Source organism: Bos grunniens, chromosome 9 (assembly GCF_055505025.1).
Source record: "Bos grunniens cultivar Pamir isolate PY7600 chromosome 9, Bosgru_T2T1.0, whole genome shotgun sequence".
NCBI lineage: Eukaryota > Metazoa > Chordata > Mammalia > Artiodactyla > Bovidae > Bos > Bos grunniens.
In genome coordinates, this window is record NC_141173.1 from 94,408,677 (window position 1) to 94,432,256 (window position 23,580).

Below are 23,580 nucleotides of genomic sequence, written 5' to 3' on the forward strand. Positions count from 1 at the left end.
AACCTCCACCCCTTCCCAGTTAGTCCCACTTTATCACGCTCACTTCTCTTTTCTGTCTGTCCTGTGCTGTCTCCTCGTGTTTTGAAGGTTCCTTTGCCCTGTGGTCCTCCCACGCCGCAGTGCCCCCCAACCTGCCAGAGGCCCCTGATGTTGCACCCTCTTGGTTCTGAGCACCTGTAGACTTGCTTGAAGACCCCTTATGAGGGTTAGTGATTCTTTTGGTTTTCAGTTACTCCTGTCTTTCCTTTTTGCCCCCCTTCCCTTTTTTAGCTTTTATTTTGAAGTAAGTCACATTTGTAGGAAAGTTACAAGACTAATACAGAGAAATCCCATATACCTTTTATTCATCAATTTTTAACATTTTACTATTGAGTTTATGTATGAGTCTACCCACCTATCTGTCTACAGCATATTTTCCCTGAATCATTTGCGATTAGGCTGCATACATCTTGCCCCTTTAGTCCTTAGTATCTCCACGTCCTTAGTAGCATGTGTATTTCCTGGGAACAAGGTTTTTCTTTTATATACCTCAGTGCAGTCATCACTGTCAGGATGCTTAACTTGGAAGCAGTACTTTTACCTACAGTCCATGTTTTAATTTTGTCGTCCTAATAGCATCTGTATAGTAATCTTTCCTTTGTTGCAGTATCCCGTCTGGAACTTTTATGTTGCTTGTAGCTGCCTTGAAACTCTTTTTTCAGTCTATAAGATTTGACTGTATATGAGTCATGTTAAATTTTTTCTTTGAGTAGTCACATTACAATAAGAGTCAGTGTATGCTTTCACTGCACTGTGGCTCTGAGAAAGTAGATCTTAAATAAGGCCCTGTCTCTGAAGAGAGCATTTTACACGGAGTGAGGGGGGGTGGGGGCTAGGTGGAGCTGTAGCTTGTGTATCAGCACAGCAGGCATTCTTTGTGCAGAGACAGGTAAGTCAGTTGCTAACATTCATCATATTTTAGTGGCATTTTCTTTAATGGCAGTTTAAAGTTGTTAATTTTAAAAAAGTAGATAAAATGCTTTGAAAGAGGCACGATGTCATCCATGGAGCTTGCTGGAGAAATCAGTAACTTTTCTGATTTGTCCTTAGGTACAGCTCTGATAGGTCTGGAATTGTTTATCCATGTAAACCACACAACAAGTATCTTTAGACTAATTGTCTTCTTGAGGGTGGTATTATGTTCCCTTGAAAGATGGGAAAACTAAGGCTTTGAGCACTGGAATAATTTACCCATCGTGTTTCACAGCTAGTCAAAAGCAGGAGAGGGATATGAGCTTAGCTCTACCTGAACAGTGCCAAACTTTATGTAGTTCCACTTTACTGGAAAGAGTAAATTGGATCCTGTTTTTCTTTTTTTTTTCCTGTTTATTTTCAAACAGGATCCTGTTTGCCATTAAAATATGATGAATGTTAGCAAACTGATAATTTGTAGTGGCTGGCCAGCTATTCCACAGGGTGAAAGATTCTGAGGCTTACTGGACGTTGGGGAAGTGAATGCTGGAGTTGATAAGCAGTGCCTGTCTTACGTATATCAGTAGAAGAGTGAAGGGTATCCATGCCTCTGATTGATAATCTAGAGTTATACCTCCATATAATAACGATGTTAATCTATCACTATTAAAAACCTGTCATATGCTGAAACCTGACTGTCTTATCTCTAATTCTCAAACAACTCTATAGTAAAGAGGTAATGTTCTTGGTGTAGCTGGGATAACTGAGATGAAGTTTAGTTAAGAGGTGAACTTTCTTTTTTTTTAGCATCACACAGCTTTAAAAATGGTAGGGTTTAGATTTGAGTTATTCTCACAAAAGCTTGCTTTCTTGATTTAAATCTGTGTTTATATGGGAAATATACCATATTATTTCCTTTTCTTAAATAAGAGCCTGCTACTCGGTTGTCAGTAGTAGTACGAGGATATGAACAATATTGCGTACTTTGAGATGTAAATTTTAGAAGTTGTTAACACCATGGTAATAGTTCTACAGTTGTTTTGGATGGTGAGAATAAGAAATCTGAGGAGAAATGGAATATATTTCCATTACTGTTTTGACATTCCTTTTAGATCTAATTTACTCTTGAAATAAAATATATACACACTTTGATTTGTTCATAAAATCATTGTTTGCTAAATGAAATTCAGAAGTGTAGTTGAGTCAGACAGTGATTTACTCACTGAATTGACTTACAAGTTGCTGAACTTGAGGGTATTAGGCAAATGATAGGTTTTGCCAATTTATAAAAATCAGGTAAAAACCAGGGAACCAAAACAGCCTTATTTTGTGGACATATATGCTGTTGTGCCAAGACGATAGCTACCAATGGGTTTAATATTTGTTGTCCTCACTTCCCTATTCCTTTTCCTGTGGGGCAGTCCAGTTGGGGACTTTTATTAGGGCTTCCCTGATAGCTCAGTTGGTAAAGAAACCGCCTGCAATGCAGGAGACCCCAGTTTGATTCCTGGGTCAGGAGGATTGGTTAGAGAAGGGATAGGCTACCCATTCCAGTATTCTTGGGCTTCCCTTGTGGCTCAGCTGGTAAAGAATCTGCCCACAATGTGGGAGATCTGGGTTCGATCCCTGGGTTGGGAAGATCCCCTTGTGAAGGGAACAGCTATCCACTCCAGTATTCTGGCTGGGAGAATTCCACGGACTGTATAGACCATGGGGTCTCAAAGAGTTGGATATGCACGACTGAGTGACTTTCACACATGAAGTCATCATAAAAATACTCCTGCAGACTTCGACGAGTTCCGTGAAGGAGAAGCACAGTGGTTTTGGAGAGGGCCATGTCCCAGTCTGGCGCTCAGGGAGGGTTCTCTGAGGGCAGGGCTATAGCACTGAGTCCTGCAGGAGAGCGGGGTTCCTTCTTCATGCAGGGAACTGCTCGGCTGAAGGCCCGGTGGTGGGCAAATTTGTGGTTTCGCTAGAGGCCCACAGAAGCCGGTGTGGTCGGAGGGGCGATTTCCTGTTGGCCGCAGTGATGTGTCCAGATGACCAGACTCGGCGAGGGGGGTTGGCTGTGTTGGAAGGGAGGCGGGGAGTCGAGAGCATCCTGGATTCAACTGTGCATCTGGATGGGGATGTGTTTCACTGAGAGCAGAACAGAAGGCATCCTAGCTATCCAGGCAGGCATGTTGGATGGCAATTGGATATAGAACTCTGAGGCTGAGAGAAATCAGCGAAGGGTGACACATTTGAGGGGCACAGACGCGGGGCGGCAGTGGAAGCTGTAGCTTATGTGCACTTGGGAAGAGTTTGCGATGGTGTGTCACTCTTGGCCTCTTGTCCCTGTTGACCGTCCGAGGCCTCAGGCTGCTAGAGCCCTTGCTGTTTAACTGGCGATGCGTGTTGAGGAGGTTGCTGCTTTCTCTGGTCAGCAGAAGTTCCTCATGCCAGGCATTGTACTGAGTGCTAGGTATGCAAAGATGAATAAGGCAGAATGTCCACCTTTGATTAACAATATGCTGCAGAGACAAGAAAATAAATAGACTGAATTATTGAGTGGTTTTTGCTCTGACTTCAATTTGTTAAGAGGAAAAGCAAAAAGATTTAGGAAATTCTCACTATGTGATAAATCATGTGGTACTTCATTTAATCAGTCCCCCAGCAACACCAGAGGTGAACACAACTGTACGGTATTAAGTGTGAGCTTGATTCTACGGAGCTAATAAGTGTATCTGTAGATTCACACCCAGGTTTGTCTGACTTAAGCCACCTCCCTTTCCCTTATACCTTTTTGTCTCATTCTAAGCGTTTTTCTAAACTTTGGACTGTATGGTACATTAGGAAAGATGGAGGAATTTGAAGTGGGCAAGAGGTTGTCACCCAAGGGCAGACAGGGACTTGTGCTTGCGTAACAAGTGTAGTGAATGAGTTGGTAGAGAGCTGTGGATGAATGGGAAGGATTTTCCTAAGGTTTCTGAAGAAGACCTTCTTCCAAGCATTGTGGTGCCTGGATTTATGTCAGTCTTTATGAATGGCACTAGCAGTTAGCCAGGCCTCTGTCCTCTCCTTTGAGAGTATACTCCTCTTCAGTATTTTTATCAGTGCCCTGGAGGAAGGCATGAATGAAATGGTGTGCTGATTTAATTGGTGGTTGACATCAAGATAGGAAATGCAGTTAATATGTTAGATGTCAGGCTAGAATAGTGACCAGATACATACCAAATGAAAATAGGCAGAGATAAAAACTTCTGCCACTAGGGTCAGCTAACCAACTGTGTAAGAGAAGAGGGGGAAGGGAGGGTTTAATCTCAACTGGATCAGGGGTGCGATGGGCCTGTCGACTGACAGGTCTGAGGCCAGGTTTGTACTCCTGTAGGATCTGGAAGGGAAGCAAGTTCCTTCCCATAATATGTTTCATGTTAAGGGGGTTCAGAATTGGCATATTTTGCTCAGAAAAGGGAAATAGATATAGCTGTCTTCAAATATTCTTCAAAAGGATCAAAGTTAAAAAAAAAAAAGCAGTGGGTGTAAATTATAAGGAATGGATTTTTATTATATAGAAGGAAGAAATTAATAACATTCATGGTTGCAGACACTTTTAGGGGATTCATACATTCATCATGTATGGATCAGTGGGGCTATTTTCAATTCTACGATTCTGTGTTTCACTGACAAATCTTTTATCAGGGTGCCTTAAGAGCTGTGATCAAATGATAATGTATGAAGTGCTTTGGAAATGCAGGGTAGATGTTGGTCATCATATGATGATGCCAGTCAGGACGGGCTTTCAATGGGTTTCTAGAGGATGTTATATGATCCTTTGACACCATATGCTAAATATGGGATGTATATACATCCTGGATGTATTTTTTTTTAAGTATTCTAAGAGTTAAGAACTGTTGCTGATAATTGTCACTTGTTATTGGTAGTTTATGGAAGTTGCTTTATGCATAGGTAACAACATATTACTATTTTGTTTCTAATCTTAATGATTCTGAAAAGTAAGAACCCAGTGATATTTTAGATTTGGGATACGTGCGTATGTGTACAGAATTGTTGCAGATACTGGTTAGTCCATCTTTTTATTTTCGAGAACACTTATGTGGCCGGTCCTCATCCCCGGGAGTCATGAGGCACTGTGACCATCGTGAGTCACCTGTGCTGTTTGCTGAGTGTGTGTGCTCGGTCAGCTCAGACAGTGAAGAGTTTGCCTACAGTGCCGGTGACCCAGGTTGGATCCCTGGGTCGGGAAGATCCCCTGAAGAAGGGAATGGCTACCCACTCCAGTATTCTTGCCTGGAGAACTCCATGGACAGAGGAGCCTTGGTGGGCTACAGTCAACAGGGTTGCAGAGTCGGACACTACTAAGCACGTATGCTATATGCTGAGTGAGACACAAAAGGGGCAAAGCACGGACATGGCCCTTTTAGTCTCCTTGGGGGTTAACTAACATAAGAAAAATGGGGAAAAAAAACCCTCAAAACACAGTACATGAGTTAAATATCAATATAAGGCAGCCCAGAAGTCGGTTACAACCTGCATAGGAAAGATTCCAGCAGGCCCCAAAGATAGTGTTCCTGGGCGTGGTGCCGGGGCAGCTCTCTGGTCCTTGAACCCGGGCTTGTGTGAACTTGGGGTTAGACAGGCGAAGGGGAGAGTGGGAGCATCCTCCTGCTGCTTTGTGCTGAAAGTGAGCGTGGGGGTGCAGGGGTGGAGGAGGCCCAGTGTGGGACAGCTGTGTGCGCGTGGGGGTGCGGGGTGGAGGAGGCCCAGTGTGGGAGGCCCAGCTGTGTGTGCCTGGGGGTGCGGGGTGGAGGAGGCCCAGTGTGGGAGGCCCAGCTGTGTGAGCATGGGGGTGTGGGGTGGAGGAGGCCCAGCTGTGTGAGCGTGGGGGTGTGGGGTGGAGGAGGCCCAGCTGTGTGAGCGTGGGGGTGTGGGGTGGAGGAGGCCCAGCTGTGTGAGCGTGGGGGTGTGGGGTGGAGGAGGCCCAGCTGTGTGAGCGTGGGGGTGTGGGGTGGAGGAGGCCCAGTGTGGGAGGCCCAGCTGTGTGCGTGTGGGGGTGCGAGGGTGGAGGAGGCCCAGTGTGGGACAGCTGTGTGCACGTGTGGGTGCGGGGTGGAGGAGGCCCAGTGTGGGAGGCCCAGCTGTGTGAGCGTGGGGGTGTGGGGTGGAGGAGGCCCAGTGTGGGACAGCTGTGTGCACGTGTGGGTGCGGGGTGGAGGAGGCCCAGTGTGGGAGGCCCAGCTGTGTGAGCGTGGGGGTGTGGGGTGGAGGAGGCCCAGTGTGGGAGGCCCAGCTGTGTGCGCCTGGGGGTGCGGGGTGGAGGAGGCCCAGCTGTGTGAGCGTGGGGGTGTGGGGTGGAGGAGGCCCAGTGTGGGAGGCCCAGCTGTGTGCGCCTGGGGGTGCGAGGGTGGAGGAGGCCCAGTGTGGGACAGCTGTGTGCACGTGTAGGTGCGGGGTGGAGGAGGCCCAGTGTGGGAGGCCCAGCTGTGTGAGCGTGGGGGTGCGGGGTGGAGGAGGCCCAGTGTGGGAGGCCCAGCTGTGTGAGCGTGGGGGTGCGGGGGTGGAGGAGGCCCAGTGTGGGACAGCTGTGTCCCTTCCACCCCACCCCACCCCCACAGCAGGCCACAGTAGTGTTTGCAGGATGCCTGGGAAAAAACAGAGGCATTTTATAGTTATATTTAGACATCATCACAGAAAAGTCAACATAGATTGCTTCATGATGTGACAGCCTCTACTTACAGGTCACGCTGGCCGGCCCTGATCGTTATCAGCTGATTTTTCGCACAGCTGTAATTCATGCACATCACTCTTAAAACAGTTGACATTGTTTTATATGTACTTTTCCACATCCCTGTCCATTCCACTATGCCAATATATTATGGCCTGTTCCTTTAGATACTTTTAGTCCCAATTCCATTTTCATTATAATCATGAGACAGGTATTCTTTCTTGCATTTGGTGAGTGAGAAAACTTAAGGACTGAGCACCAGATTTAGAGTTACACAGTGGTAGTAAGTGGTGGATAAGGGTGTGGACCCTCTCTGTGCCCACAGCCCGTGCTTTCCCCCTTCAATATTGAGAGTCATGTAGCTGCAGACAAATGCAGATAAATAGCACCACTTCCCCATTTGAGAGCGTCATGGTTGGAACAAGATATATTTTCTAGAGCTTTGCTTTCAAGCTTCCTATCGAATTACCCTTCAGAAAGAGTTTACCACTGCTTTATACATAATAGTTCAAATAATCATTTACTCACGTTGGGTTTTATTATTTTCACCATTTCATATGTAATGGACTATTCACAATTTTTCTTTAGTTGATGGTAAGAACATTTTTCCAAATAATGATTCTAAAGGGGGACAGTTTTTCTTCCGCTGAGCTCTTGTTTAATCCTGATATATAGATGTGATTATAGATGAAGAATGGCACCCCACTCCAGTACTCTTGCCTGGAAAATCCTATGGATGGAGGAGCCTGGTAGGCTGCAGTCCATGGGGTCGCTAAGACTCGGACACGACTGAGTGACTTCCCTTTCATTTTTCGCTTTCATGCATTGGAGAAGGAAATGGTAACCCACTCTAGTGTTCTTGCCTGGAGAATCCCAGGGACGGGGCAGCCTGGTGGGCCTCCGTCTATGGGATTGCACAGAGTCGGACACGACTGAAGCGACTTAGGACGATAGATGAAGAAGATACAGTTTTCTTTCTCTGGGTTTTTTGATGTCTTTCTTTAATTTGTAGTTTAAGGAATTTGGCTGAAAAAATTGTGAAATGTTATATTCATAAAGAATCTACTAATAAGCTATCCCCTTAACTTGGTATTTAGGAGTGAACACTGTTCCCTGGTGGCTCAGACAGTAAAGCGTCTGCCTACAATGCGGGAGACCCAGGTTCAATCCCTGGTTCGGGAAGATCCCCTGGAGAAGGAAATGGCAACCCACTCTGGTATTTTTGCTTCAGACATCCCATGGATGGAGGATCCTGTTAGGCTGCAGTCCTTGGGGTTGCAAAGAGTTGGACACGACTGAGCAACTTAGCTTTCACTGTTAACATAGATATCTTTATTATAAATACTTGGGTGGGTAGGCATACTCTGAAAGAGTGATAATGAGGGAGTATCTAAGTATAAAAACTTCTCTAAAGGCTGCTGCTGCTGCGAAGTCGCTTCAGTCGTGTCTGACTCTGTGCGACCCCATAGACGGCAGCCCACCAGGCTCCCCCATCCCTGGGATTCTCTAGGCAAGAACACAGGAGTGGGTTGCCATTTCCTTCTCCAATGCATGAAAGTGAAAAGTGAAAGTGAAGTCACTCAGTAGTGTCTGACTCTTAGCGACCCCATGGACTACAGCCTACCAGGCTCCTCCGTCCATGGGATTTTCCAGGCAAGAGTACTGGAGTGGGGTGCCATTGCCTTCTCTGCTCTAAAGGCACTAAAATATATATAGTGACTTGTTCTTTAACTTGTATAATCTTTAAAGGGTAGTTGGATTTCCAGACCAGCCTCTGAAAACCTATTTAACCTATAGTACAACCTACCTATGCTACCCAATATGTCCAAAATTGATATTTAAATATATATATTTAAAAGATATATATTTTACTCTTTCTTATTTAGTATTTCTGGGGATAGGAAACTTTCTGAGGCATTGGAGGATATAGGCAAGAGTGGCAGCTTCCCAGAAGATCTAGGAAAGGGTGTGTGTGTGTGTGAGAGAGAGAGAGAGAGAGATAACTCATAGATACATAGCTACATATCTAAATACATACATATCTGAAAACTTATTTGAATAAGGAGGAGTTAGTCAGGTAATAAAATTCATCAGAAGCTGAGTAACTAAACCAAGTAACTAAACTAGTTATTTTAAGACCTCTCTGAAAATGGGCTGTATACACTGTTACTTTAAAAGCACTTATTTCACAGAATTGAAGTCCACACTGCAGCAGTTGTGGAATGGTACCTAGAACAGAAAAATGTGCTTGGAATAACATATTTAGAGAAATAGTTGAGGACTGTTCTTTATGTAGGTGTCTCTGCTGCTGCTGCTAAGTTGCTTCAGTAGTGTCCGACTCTGTGCAGCCCCATAGATATCAGCCCACTAGGCTCCTCTGTCCCTGCGATTCTCTAGGCAAGAACACTGGAGTGGGCTGCCATTTCCTTCTCCAATGCAAGAAAGTGAAAAGTGAAAGTGAAGTTGCTCAGTTGTGCCCGACCCTTAGCAACCCCATGGACTGCAGCCTGCCAGGCTTCTCTGTCCATGGGATTTTCCAGGCAAGAGTACTGGAGTGAGTTGCCATTGCCTTCTCCAGTGGGTGTCTCTGCTGCTGCTGCTAAGTCACTTCAATCGTGTCGGACTCTGTGTGACCCCATAGACGGCAGCCCACTAGGCTCCTCTGTCCCTGGGATTCTCCAGGCAAGAATACTGGAGTGGGTTGCCATTTCCTTCTCCAATGCATGAAAGTGAAAAGTGAAAGTGAAGTCACTCAGTCATGCCCTTAGCGACCCCATGGACTGCAGCATACCAGGCTCCTCCGTCCATGGGATTTTCCAGGCAAGAGTACTGGAGTGGGTTGCCGTTGCCTTCTCCAGTGGGTGTCTCTAGTATAACATAAATTATATGTGAGAATTGAAAATGGTGATACTTTGAAATACTTCCATCAATAGAAGGATAGATAATGAGAATACAATGGTTTTGCATTAGATATGACTATGAGCAGTGAATTGTTTTTTTGGAACAGCCTTCTATTTGATTTGCGTTTTGATTTCTTTAAGGAGAGAGTAGTACAAAGCAGAGGTTAAGATCCTGCAGTGGTACATATTCAGTGTTAAAAATAGTGAAAGTACACAGCAGGATGAATTTAAATTGTGGGCGAATATTTAATAATAGGCCATAAGGAGAGAAGGTTAAAATTAAATAATTTGCACTGTGTAAGTATCTGTTTTCTTATCTGAAGTCTCACTGAAAGGCATCTGATGCATTTTGAGAGGTAGAGATAATCTGTGTATTTCATGCTTTCGATTTTCAGAAATCTCAGGGTTAAGCTAACATTTTGACATGGGTGCAAATTAACTGAATTTTAAGTAGGGCTGTGAGAGTTTATGGCACTGATGAGAAAGATATTACAAAACAATTTCAGTCGCTGATAAGATGAATTTGCTGCACTGTTATCTATAGCATTAAAATATACACATTCCAATCATTTTCCCATGTTAAATTTCTGCTTTAATTAAGCCTGTTTGGGTTGTGCACTGTTTAAAGTCAAGTGAGCAGACCTTTCCTATGCCCTGTCTAATTCAGATTGAATGTGAAGATAGGGCTGCCTTGGGCCCCATATTGGAAATTTAGCCTGAAATCTGATTTACTCAGCCTCTCTATGGGCCATTCATTCACTCTGCAGATTTTAGCATCCCCAGCTCAGCCTCGATTTTCACACTTCCACAGAAAGTTTTATTTTACCTTTTGAAAGTAAATGTGGAAAATCTTTACATTTTGTTGTTCTTAGGCATAAATTCTAACTTGAAGCATTCTGAGAAAACTTAATTCTTTCTTTTCAGTTTTAGTTTCATTACATGAGGTCATATGTATATGTGTGTTGAATTGTGAAGTCAGCACCATTTGTGACATCAGTATATTGTTTGAGCAATTTCTATCGTTCTAAGTAAACATTTTTCTTGACTGGTGAAAGTAACACAGTTAAAATTCCATGAAATTGTGAATTTTGAGCAAAATCATTTGGCCTACACATATTTTCATTCCGGTGAGATCAATTCCTGGCAAATTTCTATGAAGCTCTCAGGACGGAATCAGCTGTTTCTGTAGGAAGGCTTTGTTAAAACTGAGACCTACCTGGATGCTCCCCCTCACAATGCCTCTAGGATGTCCGCTGGGTTGCACTGTAATCTTTGTCCAGCGCGTTCTCTTTCAGTGACCTGGTCACCTCTCTCGGACAGCCGCCGACACATGTCCACTCTGCCTCCAGTGCCTTGCACCATGCACACGGTAGACCCTTAGTAAATGTGTAATGAGTGGATTACTCAAGGCACTGCAGTGAGCACCAGGGTACCTACTGCTAAGAAGGCAGGATGGCAGAGATCGTGGGCAGCCTTGTGTGTGGGGTAGGAGCATAGGAGGAAGGAGTCTTGGTGGTTCGTGTAGCCTTGCATGCTTGGGGTGTAGGGTCTGCACTCCTGGCTCCCCCTCACCTGCTGTTTGCGCTCAGCTCCTGGTCTCTTGGCATTGCCCTCGTCTCTGCCATGAGCCTGCCCTTGCCCAGGGCAGCAGTTAACCGCCCGGTCATCAGTGGAGCGTCAGGTGCAGCCCACGCGTTAGGACTCATCTGTTGGCCACCTGGGCTGCAGTTGGCATATGTCTCCACCTGCTCCCTTCTCCAAAGCACCACACTCTCCAATTCCATTTTCTGACCATTCCTCTGGCCTTGCTGTGGCCTCCTTTTCCCTTCTTCCTTAAGTGATGTCAGTCTCTCGAATTTTGTCTTCTACCCGTTGTTCTCTTTTTACATATTCTCTCGGGGTAGTTCCTTGGGTTTTACGTGCTTCATATTGCCGAAGACATCCAGGATTTATTGAGGTGTGCTGTGTGCCAGGTGTGACTTGTGTCCTGCAGGTGCAGTATGAGTGAGCAGAATGGAAATTGCTGCCCTCCAGGAGCACCTGTCCTCGTTCTCCCACTTCCCTACTTACGACTCGAGGGCAGACCTGACTCCCCAGGCTGGAACGCATCGTGGCACTTCTGATATTGTCACCTGGACTTCCTATTGGAATTGCAGTTTTAACATGCGGAAGAGTGAAGGCTCCCACCCCCCAGGGAGGGTGGATCTGCTTCTACTCCGGCACGCTGCTGGCTCAACCGGTGTCTTACCACCTGTTAAGCCACCCTTGCCACCTGTCTTCTATCATTCCCAGGTCGAGTTGCTTCCATCCTGTTCCTTGAGTCTGAGCGTGCTTTCTCCCACCACCGCTAACGGCCCAGGACCTCGGCTCAGTGGCCTGCTGGGGCAGTCCAGCCTGGCTCCAGGCTGCTGCTGGGGCGCTGCCCTTCCGAAAGCAGATGTGACCGTGACTCAATGTTAAACGCACCCAGTGGTTTCCCCCAATGTGCAATCGGAAGCCTTTCAAGTGACGCGTGAGGCTCACCCACTTACTGGTGTCGGCCCGCTCCAGCTGCTGCTTTGCTTCGCTGGGGTCTAAGCTGCTTCTGTTTCCTTGCACGTGCCAGGCAGTTCATCACTTCATGGAGCCTGTGCTTGATGCCCGATGTTTCTCCTGCTTGGGGGTCCTCTGTGCCTTGGCCCTCCCCACCTTGAACATGGCTTCTTCCGTCAACCCTGCTATTCTTCGAACCTTCCTGAGAGACCCCGTGTCCTCCGTGTGGCCCACAGTTGGGCCTCAGAGTCTGGCCCACAGTTGGCATCAGCATGTGGTTCTGGAAGGAAGAAAATATCTGTGGGTCTTTGTAGCACCACGGTGAGGGACTTCCCCCGCCACCACTTCACTCCTTTGAAGCACCCTGGGCATGAAAGCCCGGGCTGAGGCTCCAGTTCGGCCCTCCTGAATGGCCCTTGCTCTGAGGCCCATGGGCTGACTCACCAAGCCAAAAATAAAACTCAAAAGTCCAGTTTTGAACTGGTTATGTTTGGTAAGAGCCTTACTTGCATTGAGAAGGTGGCTTATGACTCACAGTCTGGGTGCTTATTCATGTCACTAGTGATCTTTGAAAAGTTTTGCCCCAGACATTCTGTGTTATCTGAAATCTATCCTTTCACTTTCTAATGAGCACTCAGACACATTAATGTTTGATCAGGACTTGCAGACTCAGGTCTAAAATAAGGTAATTGTTCTAAGAATACTTTGAAGTCAGGAAGGGTTCCTAACCACTCACTATACTTTGCTTTTGTTACTGGGAAGCTGAAAGAGCTGGGTGAGGTTAACTATCATGCCCGTTTCCTGTGTGCATGGTAGAATTTTAGATGAATGCAAAATCTTTCCATACATTGTTTGTTCCAGATCCCTTTTAATTATTAAAGCCTTGCTAAAAGTTAAAAAATTAAATGTCTTGTATCCACATAGTTTTTTTTTCTTAAATGCTTTTCTGGGTTTTGTCAGGTCATTGTTTTTCATATTTTCACAAGTAAGGAGAGTTGCATTTTTAATGTGTATGTTAGCATAATAGACATTTCTGTCTCTGCAATAATGAGGTAATAAGCCTATGTCTTCTTTTACTTCTTCACAGGGCAGCCCAATGGATCCCATGGTGATGAAGAGACCCCAGCTGTATGGCATGGGCAGTAACCCTCATTCTCAGCCACAGCAGAGCAGCCCTTACCCTGGAGGTTCCTATGGCCCCCCAGGCCCACAGCGGTATCCAATCGGCATTCAAGGTCGGCCCCCGGGGGCCATGGGAGGCATGCAGTACCCCCAGCAGCAGGTTTGTGCTAGTTTTTACTCCACTTCCTCCTGCACTTGCTCCTAGTGTTGTCTTTGTCTTTTCCTGTCTACTGAAGGTTAGTTTTGAGACAGTTGGGAAGCATTTCATGGATTTTCTGCTTTTTAAAAACTTTCATAGTTTCTTGAAATGATCACAGGTACAACTGTTTCCCATCTCTTTTAAAAGCAGGAAAAGTAAGCTTAGAACAAAGTGGACACAGTTCCTGTTCTATTTGAAAGATTGACCGTGTCGCCATTGTGCAGCAGATTATATAGATCGGAGCCCCGAAGTGAACTTGGCTTTCTAATATTTCTGATGGCAGACAGTGTCAGATTTTGAGCTGTGAATAAACTTCTTAAGGTGAAGTTTTAAGTTATTTAAAGGTTTTTTTTAATAAAGATGGCATCAGCTTAAGTTTTCTTTAGTCTGCCCAAAAGTTATTTTGCTTTTATTTCTTCTGTATCTTTTGAAACAGCTTTCTGTGTTTCTTGTAAGAGAATTTCACTTGTATCACTTCTCCTAGGTTTGATGAGTTTTGTGTTTTTACATAAAACAAGCAAAAAAGACTTTCTGCTCTTAAAAAAAATATTCTCCTTTTTCTGTAGGATCAAATAGTTGGAGTTACCTTAAATGACCATCTACCTTCTGGCAGTAGTAAGCCCTCAGTCTCTTGGACCCTGGAGAATGTATTTTTGTAATGTTGGCCTGAGGAGATTCAGACTTGTTTCAGGTTTAGTTACTAGAAACACCAGAAAGGCTGACTTGTAAATTCCCACACCAGGCCTTTAATCCAACAGTATACCAGCCTGGTGCCCACCTGGGTGTTTTCCTGTTCCCAGATAGGTTATCCCAGAGTGCTACCAGCAGCCTGCTCCAGAGTCTCACAGTTGCTTTCTCTCAGGAAGTTTTTCTCTATGTTTGACGAAAAATCACTGGAAAAAACATAGAACTTTGGTTCTCTACAGTGGATGTATGCTGTATCATACTTTATATACTCCGTAGCTGTGTCTAAAGGTTCACGAATAAGTTTCAGAGACTGAAAATTGTCTTCCCTCTTTATCTTAGTTTGTCCTTCAGTGATACTTTTATTTTAAGGCGGTTGTAGGGGAAGATAGAAGCAGTTCAGCCTTTGAATCCCAGCTGTTGGTTCTTTAAGTGCTCTTCATTCTTGTTAGAAGTTCTCACCCCTTGTTTATTAAATATGGTGTGTGAGTCACTCAGTCGTGTCCGACTCTTTGCAACCTCATGGACTGTAGCCCACCAGGCTCCTCTGTCCATGGAGTTCTCCAGGCAAGAACACTGGAGTGGGTAGCCATTCCCTTCTCCAGGGGATCTTCCCGAACTAGGGATTGAACCCGGGTCTCCTGCACTGCAGGCAGATTCTTTACCGTCTGAGCCACCAGAGATTGGCCACTCAGAATTCTAGCAGTCGCATAGTTAATTGTACTTGTGATTTTTTTTTTGAACATTACTCTTTTCTTCTAGTAATATTTTGCCACCTAGAGTAAAACTCTTTAGTTGAGACTGCTAATTATGAGGAGATAATTTGTAAATGATTGAAAAGTTAGGTGAGAGCTGTAATTCCCCCCCCTTTTTTTTTTAAGTTTTAAAGCTAATTTCCCCATAGATGAGGGGAAGAAGGCCCAGGCAGGCAACTGCTCAGGTCCTGATCACCAGTTGGTTTGGGGCTGACAGTTCTGTGTGGGACTCTGGCCACAGGGAGCGAGCAGGGGCAGTGGGGCAGTGGGGCAGTGGAGGCCGCCGCTCCCTCTCCCTGTACCTTCCTTTCTGCCACATTTCCCTGAAGGGAAATTTGGAGAATCATTTCCAAAGGAGCTCTTCACGGCAAGCTACTGGATGAACCTTTTCCTCTGAATGAGTTAGTCTTTTTTTTTTTTTTAGATTAATTAATTTATTTTAATTGGAGGATAATTACAGTATTACAATGGTTTTTGCTGTATATCAACATGAATCTGCCACAGGTATACATGTGTCCCCTCCATCCTGAACCCCCCTCCCTCCCCACCTTTCCCTCCAGGTTGTCACAGAGCACCAGCTTTGGGTGCACTGTGTCATACATCAAGCTCGCCCTGCTTCTTCTACACATGGTGATGGATATGTCTCAGCGGCACTCTGTCGAATCATCCCACCCTCTCCTCTCCCACTCAGTCCAAAAGTCTGTTCTTCATGTCTGTGTCTCCTTTGCTGCCCTGCATGTAGGCTCGTTGGTACCATCTTTCTAGATTCCATATATATGTATTAATATACGGTATTTGTCTTTCTCTTTCTTGAATGAGTTAAAGTCTTGTTAGAGGTTTAAGACATTGGCTTATTTTGCAATCCCAGAGTGGGAGTCTTAACATTCTTCACAAATGTGAAGAATGATTACCTGGGAATATTTTTTTTCATTGTTTCCTTCCCACATACATAAGGCTAAAAGTGGAGGATGTACACTTTTAAAAGTGGAGTTATGTAGAATAACTGCAGTTTTCTTTGCTTTTTTTTTTTTTGTTTACTCCCCATGGTTCGTATATGCTTTTGAAATCCAATAACTCTTGGATTTATTTGAAGGGACAAATTGCTAAAGATTACTCACCAATGTTTTAGCAAATTTTTAATTAAGATTTTAGATTAGATATTTTACTGCTAACCAAAAAAAAAAAAAAGCCTAATTCTGTTCAAGCACAACTCTTTCTGATAATGAAAGGAAAATAGGGTATCTGCTAAGAAACTGAATGCCCTGGCTATCAAACTTCCATATTTGGGAGTTTAATCATAATTGAAACTTGTAAATAATCTGTACTGCTCTTTTACTTTTTCATTTAATTATAGCCTTGAAATGACATATCTTGTTTTGAAATCTAAAAGGCTAAAAAGAACTGCTAATGCATGTTTGAGTGTGTGTAACATTTTAAAGGGGAATCATACAGCGTACTCCCAAGTTCATGTGATCGTAGGTGTAGGCTAATTAATAGCTTTGGAAAGGAAAAAAAATGGTGCAGGTTTTGGTGAAGGTTATTAGAGCACATTTATTTTGTTAGCTTTAGTCTGTGTTTGGTCAGGAATATTCAGTGAGTTGCTTTATTTGCGAATTTTGGATAATTATAAATTTGGTCTGCAAACAAGGTCCTGGCACAGTGATTGGCTACTGGTCCTATCCTTCTTCTCTCAGGCTAAGGCAATTGGCCAAGGATTGTTGTGGTCATGACTGCTGGTGTTCTTCTGGGAAAAAGTTGGAAGATAATGATGACATTGAGTTTTTATTGAGTGGACATCACCACCTAGGCATGGCTTTACTTTGGACGACCTCCAAAGCTTTCTGTGCTTGGTTTGTGAACCTCTAATGAGCTGAATCCAGTTCATTTAATATTGCTCATATATTTCTGCAAAGGATTAAAATGCAGGAATTCAAGTTTGTAAATTGAGTTGCCCACTTACCAGCTGAGTGGTAAGTTGTCTTTGGCTCAGGGGTCACAGTTTTGATTCCTGGCTGGCATTCTATTCCTGTGATAGGAATTTTAAATGAGTATGTGTTTGAAAGAACCACAGTGCGTATATGAAATTTAACATGCTGAGTATCACTGCTTACTTTTTATCTCTGAGGGTCAGGGGGAACTGGCCACTGACTGTTGGATTTTAGTGACCTAGTGATTCTTGATTTGTATGGTGATAATTTTATTTTTGAAATATACTCATGACTGGGTCTTTGAAGCATGACCTGATAATAGTACATCATTTTGGTATTTATTAACTGGAACTAGACTTGTGGTCTTTCACTTGCTGATTCTCTCACATCATCAGGCAAATACATAGCTAAACAGATTAGTTTTGCACGGTGCCCTGGAAACTAGTCTACTTGGGTTTTTATTGAGCTGAGAGGGGAAATGAATTTTCTATGCCTCTGTGAAGAATGTTCTGCCTCTAGGCTCCTGGAATTCAAACCTGGGATGGTTAACAGAAGTACACTGGTTGATTTCATCTAATACAGAGCTACATAGAGGATATATAATCTGTGGGGCTGCTAGAATCTGCTTCTGTTTTTTTAACTTAGACACCAGTGTGTCTTTTGCGGGATCAGGGATGTGGGTAAGCAAATGTTGTATTTCCTTTTTCTTGTCCTTTGTGATTGTAAATGTGTACATAGGCCTATGCTGACTTGCTCTAAAAAAGATTTTTCATAGAAATGGCACCAAGAAGAAATAGCTTACAGAAGCAAAGTTATATTTATTTGTGTCAAGCAGAGTTCAATCATGTTGTCTGAGATTTTTCCTGAGTTATCAAGGGTTAATTGAATTGATATTTTAACTCTTTGTATCTTGTTGCAGATGTTTGTATAACCTGATACCTGTTGGATTATAAAACCAACCCTGGAATTATAAAACAGGGAAAGAGAAAGAGGGCAGAGTGGGGATTTTAAGTTCATGAGTGCTTTTGTAATGGGAAAACATGACTTTTTAGTTTTGAAACGCACATGTGTATTGTAAAGACCTTTACAACAGCAAGAATATGGACCATGGCAAAATTAAATAGAATTTGTTATTTTTGTTAAGGTGACCCATTTGCCCTTACCACTTTCAATCTAAATAACAACTGAATTTAAAACTGAGGTTGTTTTGAAAAAGACTTAAAAAATGAATAGATGTTTTAATTTGTGTCTTTATCTTCTACACCCTCTGGATATGTATTTTGCTATGTGTTTTTGGAGTGAAATATTTGTTTCAGAACATAAGCATTTTATTTGGTACCATCCTAACAGCCAAAACACTTCTTCCAGGGCAAATGTTTATTTTGGCAGCAGATGTTTCTAAAAGGAGACAAACATTACAATTGTTTGGCTAAAATAAATGTTTTCTTTGGGGTTATTAAGGAGCCAAGTGAGTTCTAGGATTCCCACCTATGTTACTTTGTATTGTCAGTTTATTCTGGGAAAAAAATTGCTTTTTAAAATACAGTTAAAATCAAAACATACCTTTAGCTGTATTTTTTAAAAATACAGTTTGATATAGTTTAAACAATGTTTTTGAAAAGTTAGAAAGAATGGAGTGATGAGGACTGGTAAAATTCTTAAAAATTCCAGTTTTTTGACATGAAATGTTCATTTATACTTAGTCTCTGAATCCTAAGCATGAATTCAGTGTGCTCATTCACTTCAGTCATGTCCGACTCTTTGTGACCCTGTGGACTCTAGTCAGGGCTTCATTTTGCTTTTCTCTCTAAACAGCGTAGACCTCCTATATAAGGAGCATAACAGGGTGTGATAGGGTGAGAAAGAAAGGCTTGACAGTGAAGTAAATGAAGGCTTAACACAATGGAGAGGAATGGGTGCCTGGTGTCTGTTTTACATTCAGAGTCTTAATTTTTTTTGATAGTTCATATTCACTCAGAGACACCTACCTGGACAAAATATACTGTAGTTTAGTCGCTGAGTCCTGTCCGACTCTTTGTGACCCCATGGACCATAGCCCGCCAGGCTCCTCTGTCCATGAGATTTCCCAGGCAAGAATACTGGAGTGTGTTGCCATTTCCTTCTCCAGGGGATCTTCTCTACCCAGAGATAGAACCTGTGTCTCCTGCACTGGCAGGTGGATTCTTTACTGCTGAGCCATCAGAGAATCCCCAAGTGATCCACAGATTAATGTAATTTCTATAAAAATCCCACAAGATGTTTTTAAAATATAGATAAGCACATGATAAAATGTATACAGAAAACCAAAGGAAAAATGGCCATGGGAAGCTAAATCATTTTTAGAACGTATAAAGAAGATAGAATTACATATATTAAACATGTATTTTATATGTATAGCTATATACACATATAAACACACATTAATAAAAAAGGGTAAACTTTTGGGCTAGTAACATAGTGAGTGCTTTGAGATTTCTTTTGCTCTCTTACAGCATTTTTATCTAAGAGACTTGGAGCAAAACTGTTTTGCTTGTACACCTGAAATGTTTGGAACTCTTTCAGTGGATTGCAGATTTATATAAATAATCGCCTTTTGTTGGCCACATTTTGTCTTGATTTCCTCAGTTGTTCTTCATCAGTGAATATGAAGGTATTTAAAGTTTACTAGCAAATACATTTACACCTCACATTTCTGCTTCCAAGGAGATAGCAGATGCTACTGTCTTTGATGCCAAAGTTCCCTGTAGATGGAGTTTTGTACCAAGAAAATATTTTTGAAAAGATCTGTAGGTATGGTAATTTTTATTTGTGCTTTAAAATTTAAATTTCTGGACTATATGGTTTTAGTTACTTCTTACATTGTAGTTAAATTTCAACATCTTTTAAAGCATTCAGTGTGACATTTTTAACAGAGGTATGTAAAAGAGATCACATTTTGTTGTTTATTTGCTAAGTCGTGTCTGACTCTTTGCAACCCCATGAACTGCAGCATGCTTTGGTTAAATATAAAGTTTTAAATCTTTAGCTTTTTTCCTTAAAAATGAGGAAAGACACGGTTTTATGCTTGAAAGTTTAATGAGAAAATATGAAATGATTTCTTTTGTAGTTTGGAAAGCTACTTTTATAGTAGGAAGTTTATACTGATATATGTGTGTGTGTGTGTATTTTAAGCAGACGTTTACATTGTTCTAGAGATGCTAAAGGTTCTATAGGTGTATAGAGCCTATTCTCTGCTAGTAGCTTATACCATTTTGTCAGTTACATATGAATCTATTGTTTACATATATAGACTTTAAACCTAAAATATCTGCTAAGCTTCTCTATTATACTTCTAGTTTTAGTTGTAAATCTCAAGTATATGTTTTAGGTAGCATTATACTTACTTGAATATACTCTACATAAATTTGGTTTATTTGCTTTCATCAAAGAAACAAGTATGATATTTATGTGAAAATTTAAGCAGTTCAGTTAGCACTGACAGTTGATAGCAGTAAAATCAGCCAACCACATTTCTTCAGTGCTCCCTGAAAAACAAACAGCAGCAACAGAAACACCAGAAGATAAACTGAAAGTTAAACTGGGTGGCATAGCTTAGGCCATTGGTTCTCAGCCACTGTCCTACAGTGCAAGAATTATACACAACTGAGTGAGTGCACGTGTGCACATAGACACACACCCAACCCGCCCACCCCCCCCCCCCAGTTTAAAACCTCTCAGGATGTATGCCCATATCAATTGCATCTGAATATAAGCGCTTCCTGCTTTCCTGGTTTTCTGAGCTCCACAGGTGACTCCCCCTGTGCAGCTGAGGTGAACAACCAGGTATCAGAGAGCAGCCCCAAAGCAGCTTCCTGGTGTGCAGCTGTACTCAATGGGCGCTCCTTCTCTAGTCCTCCTCCAGTGAGTCAGAGACTCACCACTGCTGAAAGGGTTAAAGAACCAGGAATTGGGACAGTTGAGTCCTTGTCAATTAAATGCTCCATCTGTGTGCAATATTGGAAAAATCTGTATCTCACTCTGCTCATCTGCTAAGTGGTTCTGACTATAAGATCTCCCAGCTTGGATTTTCCTTTTAAAATAATCATAAGTTAATGTCTTTTTGTTTTGGATTTTGGAGTCTTGTCATTTCAAATAGTCTTCTGAAATTTATGGGTTGATGCTTGACAGGTTGTACTAATACAACTACTAAAGCAAATTCTTTAAAATTCTTTCTAAAGAAAGCTGTATCTTCTTCAAAGATTAACAAATTGTTGTAATCAGTACAATAAATTATTTTCTAACTATTTTTAAAATGAAAATTTTCTCAGTGAATGTCTTTCTTCTGAATACCTAATGTGTGTTAGATATGTAAATTTTTTTAATATGTAGAAAATCTTAAGATTGAGATACTTGCTTTACTTGGAACCACAAAAAGAAGCAAAGAGAGCCAGTAATTACTTACACATTTTACACATTATAACTTTCTAAGTAGTTCTGAAAATACTATATGCTGAACAACGTTGGGATAAGATGTAGCAGTGAATTCTAAATAGAAATAATACGTGTTAAAAGATTTGTTCTCTGCCATTCCTTTAACTCCTGTTTAACCTCCACGAAGAAGAGTTGGATGGCTTTGTTTTTTTTAAAGCAGGTTTTTTTCATAAGGGTAAAAGAAGTCTTTTATGCTCCGGGAAGAAAGTGAAATTCTTCCTGGTAAAAGAGTTGTTTATGGCAGTGTGATTATTTTTATATGCAGCACATTTATTAAGGCCATTTGCCCTTAGAGTTTTGAAACATCTGTAAAAGTTAAAACTGTAGTTGTGAATGGAACTAGAAAAAGACGTTAGTAGAGGGAGAGAAGAGAAGAAGGATTGGTGGGGGCATGGAGGGAAGAGGGGACTCAGAAAGAGCAGGAAGCTGCAGGAGTCTTGTTTCTCCCGGGGAGGCCGTGGACGCCTCACTAGCGCAGGGGACCTTGCTCGGTCCAGGTTTCTCTGACCTCAAGAGGAACTCTGCGTGAGCCAGGTGTTAGAAAGTTCCTGGACACTCTGGAGCTGGGATTTGAGTGTGGTTAGTGTGTACATATAACATGAACATCCTTTGCCTACTAATAAAGCCCCAAACTCAAACTCCATAACAGTAGCAGGTGTTAGCCAGCTTCCCATTTCCCAGATACTTTTTTTGTAGGGAAAAAAACAAAATCTAGAAAACAGATTGCTCCAAAGATTTAGCCAAATTGGTCTCCCTTTATTGGTATTAAATCATTAAAAGAATACTTAAAAAAAAAAAAAAAAAACAACAAAACTACCAAACACATCAGTAGAATTGGCTCTTCACGGTTAGTCAAAGGCACTGTCTTTGTTCTAAGAAACATCAAACATTCAGAACCTCAAAGTAAGATGAGTAGCAATAGCAAAAAAAAATTATTGGAATTAAAATGCAAAAAATCTATCATTGCTGAGGTAATTAAGATTTACTTAATGGCCCTGAGACTGAAAAAAAGTCTAGTTCTGCCTGGATGGTTGTAGGAGCTAGTCCCAAGGAGGGCTGGGGAGATGTCTGCTGGGAAGGAAACATCAATTTGAGATGCACCACAGAAGAGACAGCCAAGCAGAGAGAGTTCCCAGCACTAAAAGCAAAAAGTCCCTTTCTCCTGTATTTCATCACCATCATTGCTGCCAGAGAGAACTGAAGGAGAGGTAGGGGTCAGAACAACTTTTCGTCTGTGGGCTTCGGAATACTTTCATAAAACAGTCAGCCAGAAGGGAAACTTCCCTTTCCTGTCATTGCTCTGCTGCTTTGAAATTTCCAATAAGATTTGAGATATCCCAATAACCTGGGTATTTGTATCTTTGGGGGTTCTTCCCAGCATTCTGGGCTTCATAAAGAAACATGACTTCCCTTTTCTGCTTCCCACCTTATGTCCCTTGGCACTGGTCAGCATCTTGGAAATGAGAAGATCTCATTCCCTGGTAGGTGGCCAGATTTTGGTGGTTGGGGAGGGGAGGAAAGACAGAATTCCCTTCCACGGGCACTGGGCTGCCAGAGAGCTCCCTTGCTTGTGCGCTGTTGGCTCTGACTGAGCTCTCCCCCATTCCTCTTCCTTGCTGGCTTCAGAAATAAAGGGAGGAAGGAGGGGTAACTGGCCCCGTCTTCACAACATCAGGTGCATCTCAGCACAAAAGTCTGAGAATGGCAGGTAGAGGACGTTTTACTCATGCGTGCAGCAGGTCACAGAGTGATAAAGTGCCAAATGAGCAATGAAGCAGAGGGATCCAGGAGGCGTTCAGTTCTGACCACTGCTGCCCAGGGCTGCAGAAGTGGGGCAGCCGGCAGCTGTGGTCAGTCCACCAGCTGTGGTCACACCAGCTGTGGTCAGTCCATCTGGACGAGTTTAAGTCCTCTGGGGGCATCCTAGCTGCAAGGGAGGCTGTGGGTTTGAGTTCTGAATTCAAAACTTGAGGGCAGAGCTTTTGGTGGTGAAATCTTTGTAGAGAACACTTGACAGTTCCAAAGGTTCTCCTGTGTAAAAAAATATCCGCTCCCCCTCCTCCTACAGTCTTCCTGACTCAATAAATGGCAGCTTCGTGCTTCTGCTTTGCTTGCCCAGACCAAAACTTCACAGTCATCCTCTCTTCCTCAGCCTTTCAATCTGTTAAATAATCCCATTGCCCCTTCTTTTAAAATAGATCCAGGAACTGACTATTTCTCTCAGTCAAAACCTTAGGGCTACCATCCTGGCCAAGCCCCCATCTCCCATTGGGATTATCACAGTGGACTCCAGAATGGTCCATTTAGAGGGTAC

The 23,580-nt window shown here is 42.8% G+C and overlaps 1 protein-coding gene across 25 annotated transcripts in view; it reads left to right on the forward strand.

The window, feature by feature from the left end:
• The window catches only part of ARID1B (AT-rich interaction domain 1B), a 435,290-nt gene that overhangs the window by 36,495 nt on the left and 375,215 nt on the right, over positions 1-23,580 (forward strand). For 23 of the 25 annotated variants that reach the window (XM_086318501.1, XM_086318510.1, XM_086318502.1 and 20 more), the window contains exon 2: positions 13,196-13,390. In XM_086318501.1, the coding sequence (XP_086174627.1) occupies positions 13,196-13,390 (195 nt within the window). Of the gene's footprint in view, positions 1-11,576; positions 11,869-13,195; positions 13,391-23,580 lie in introns of those variants that run through there. The other 2 variants (XM_086318524.1, XM_086318526.1) reach the window with 1 other exon arrangement.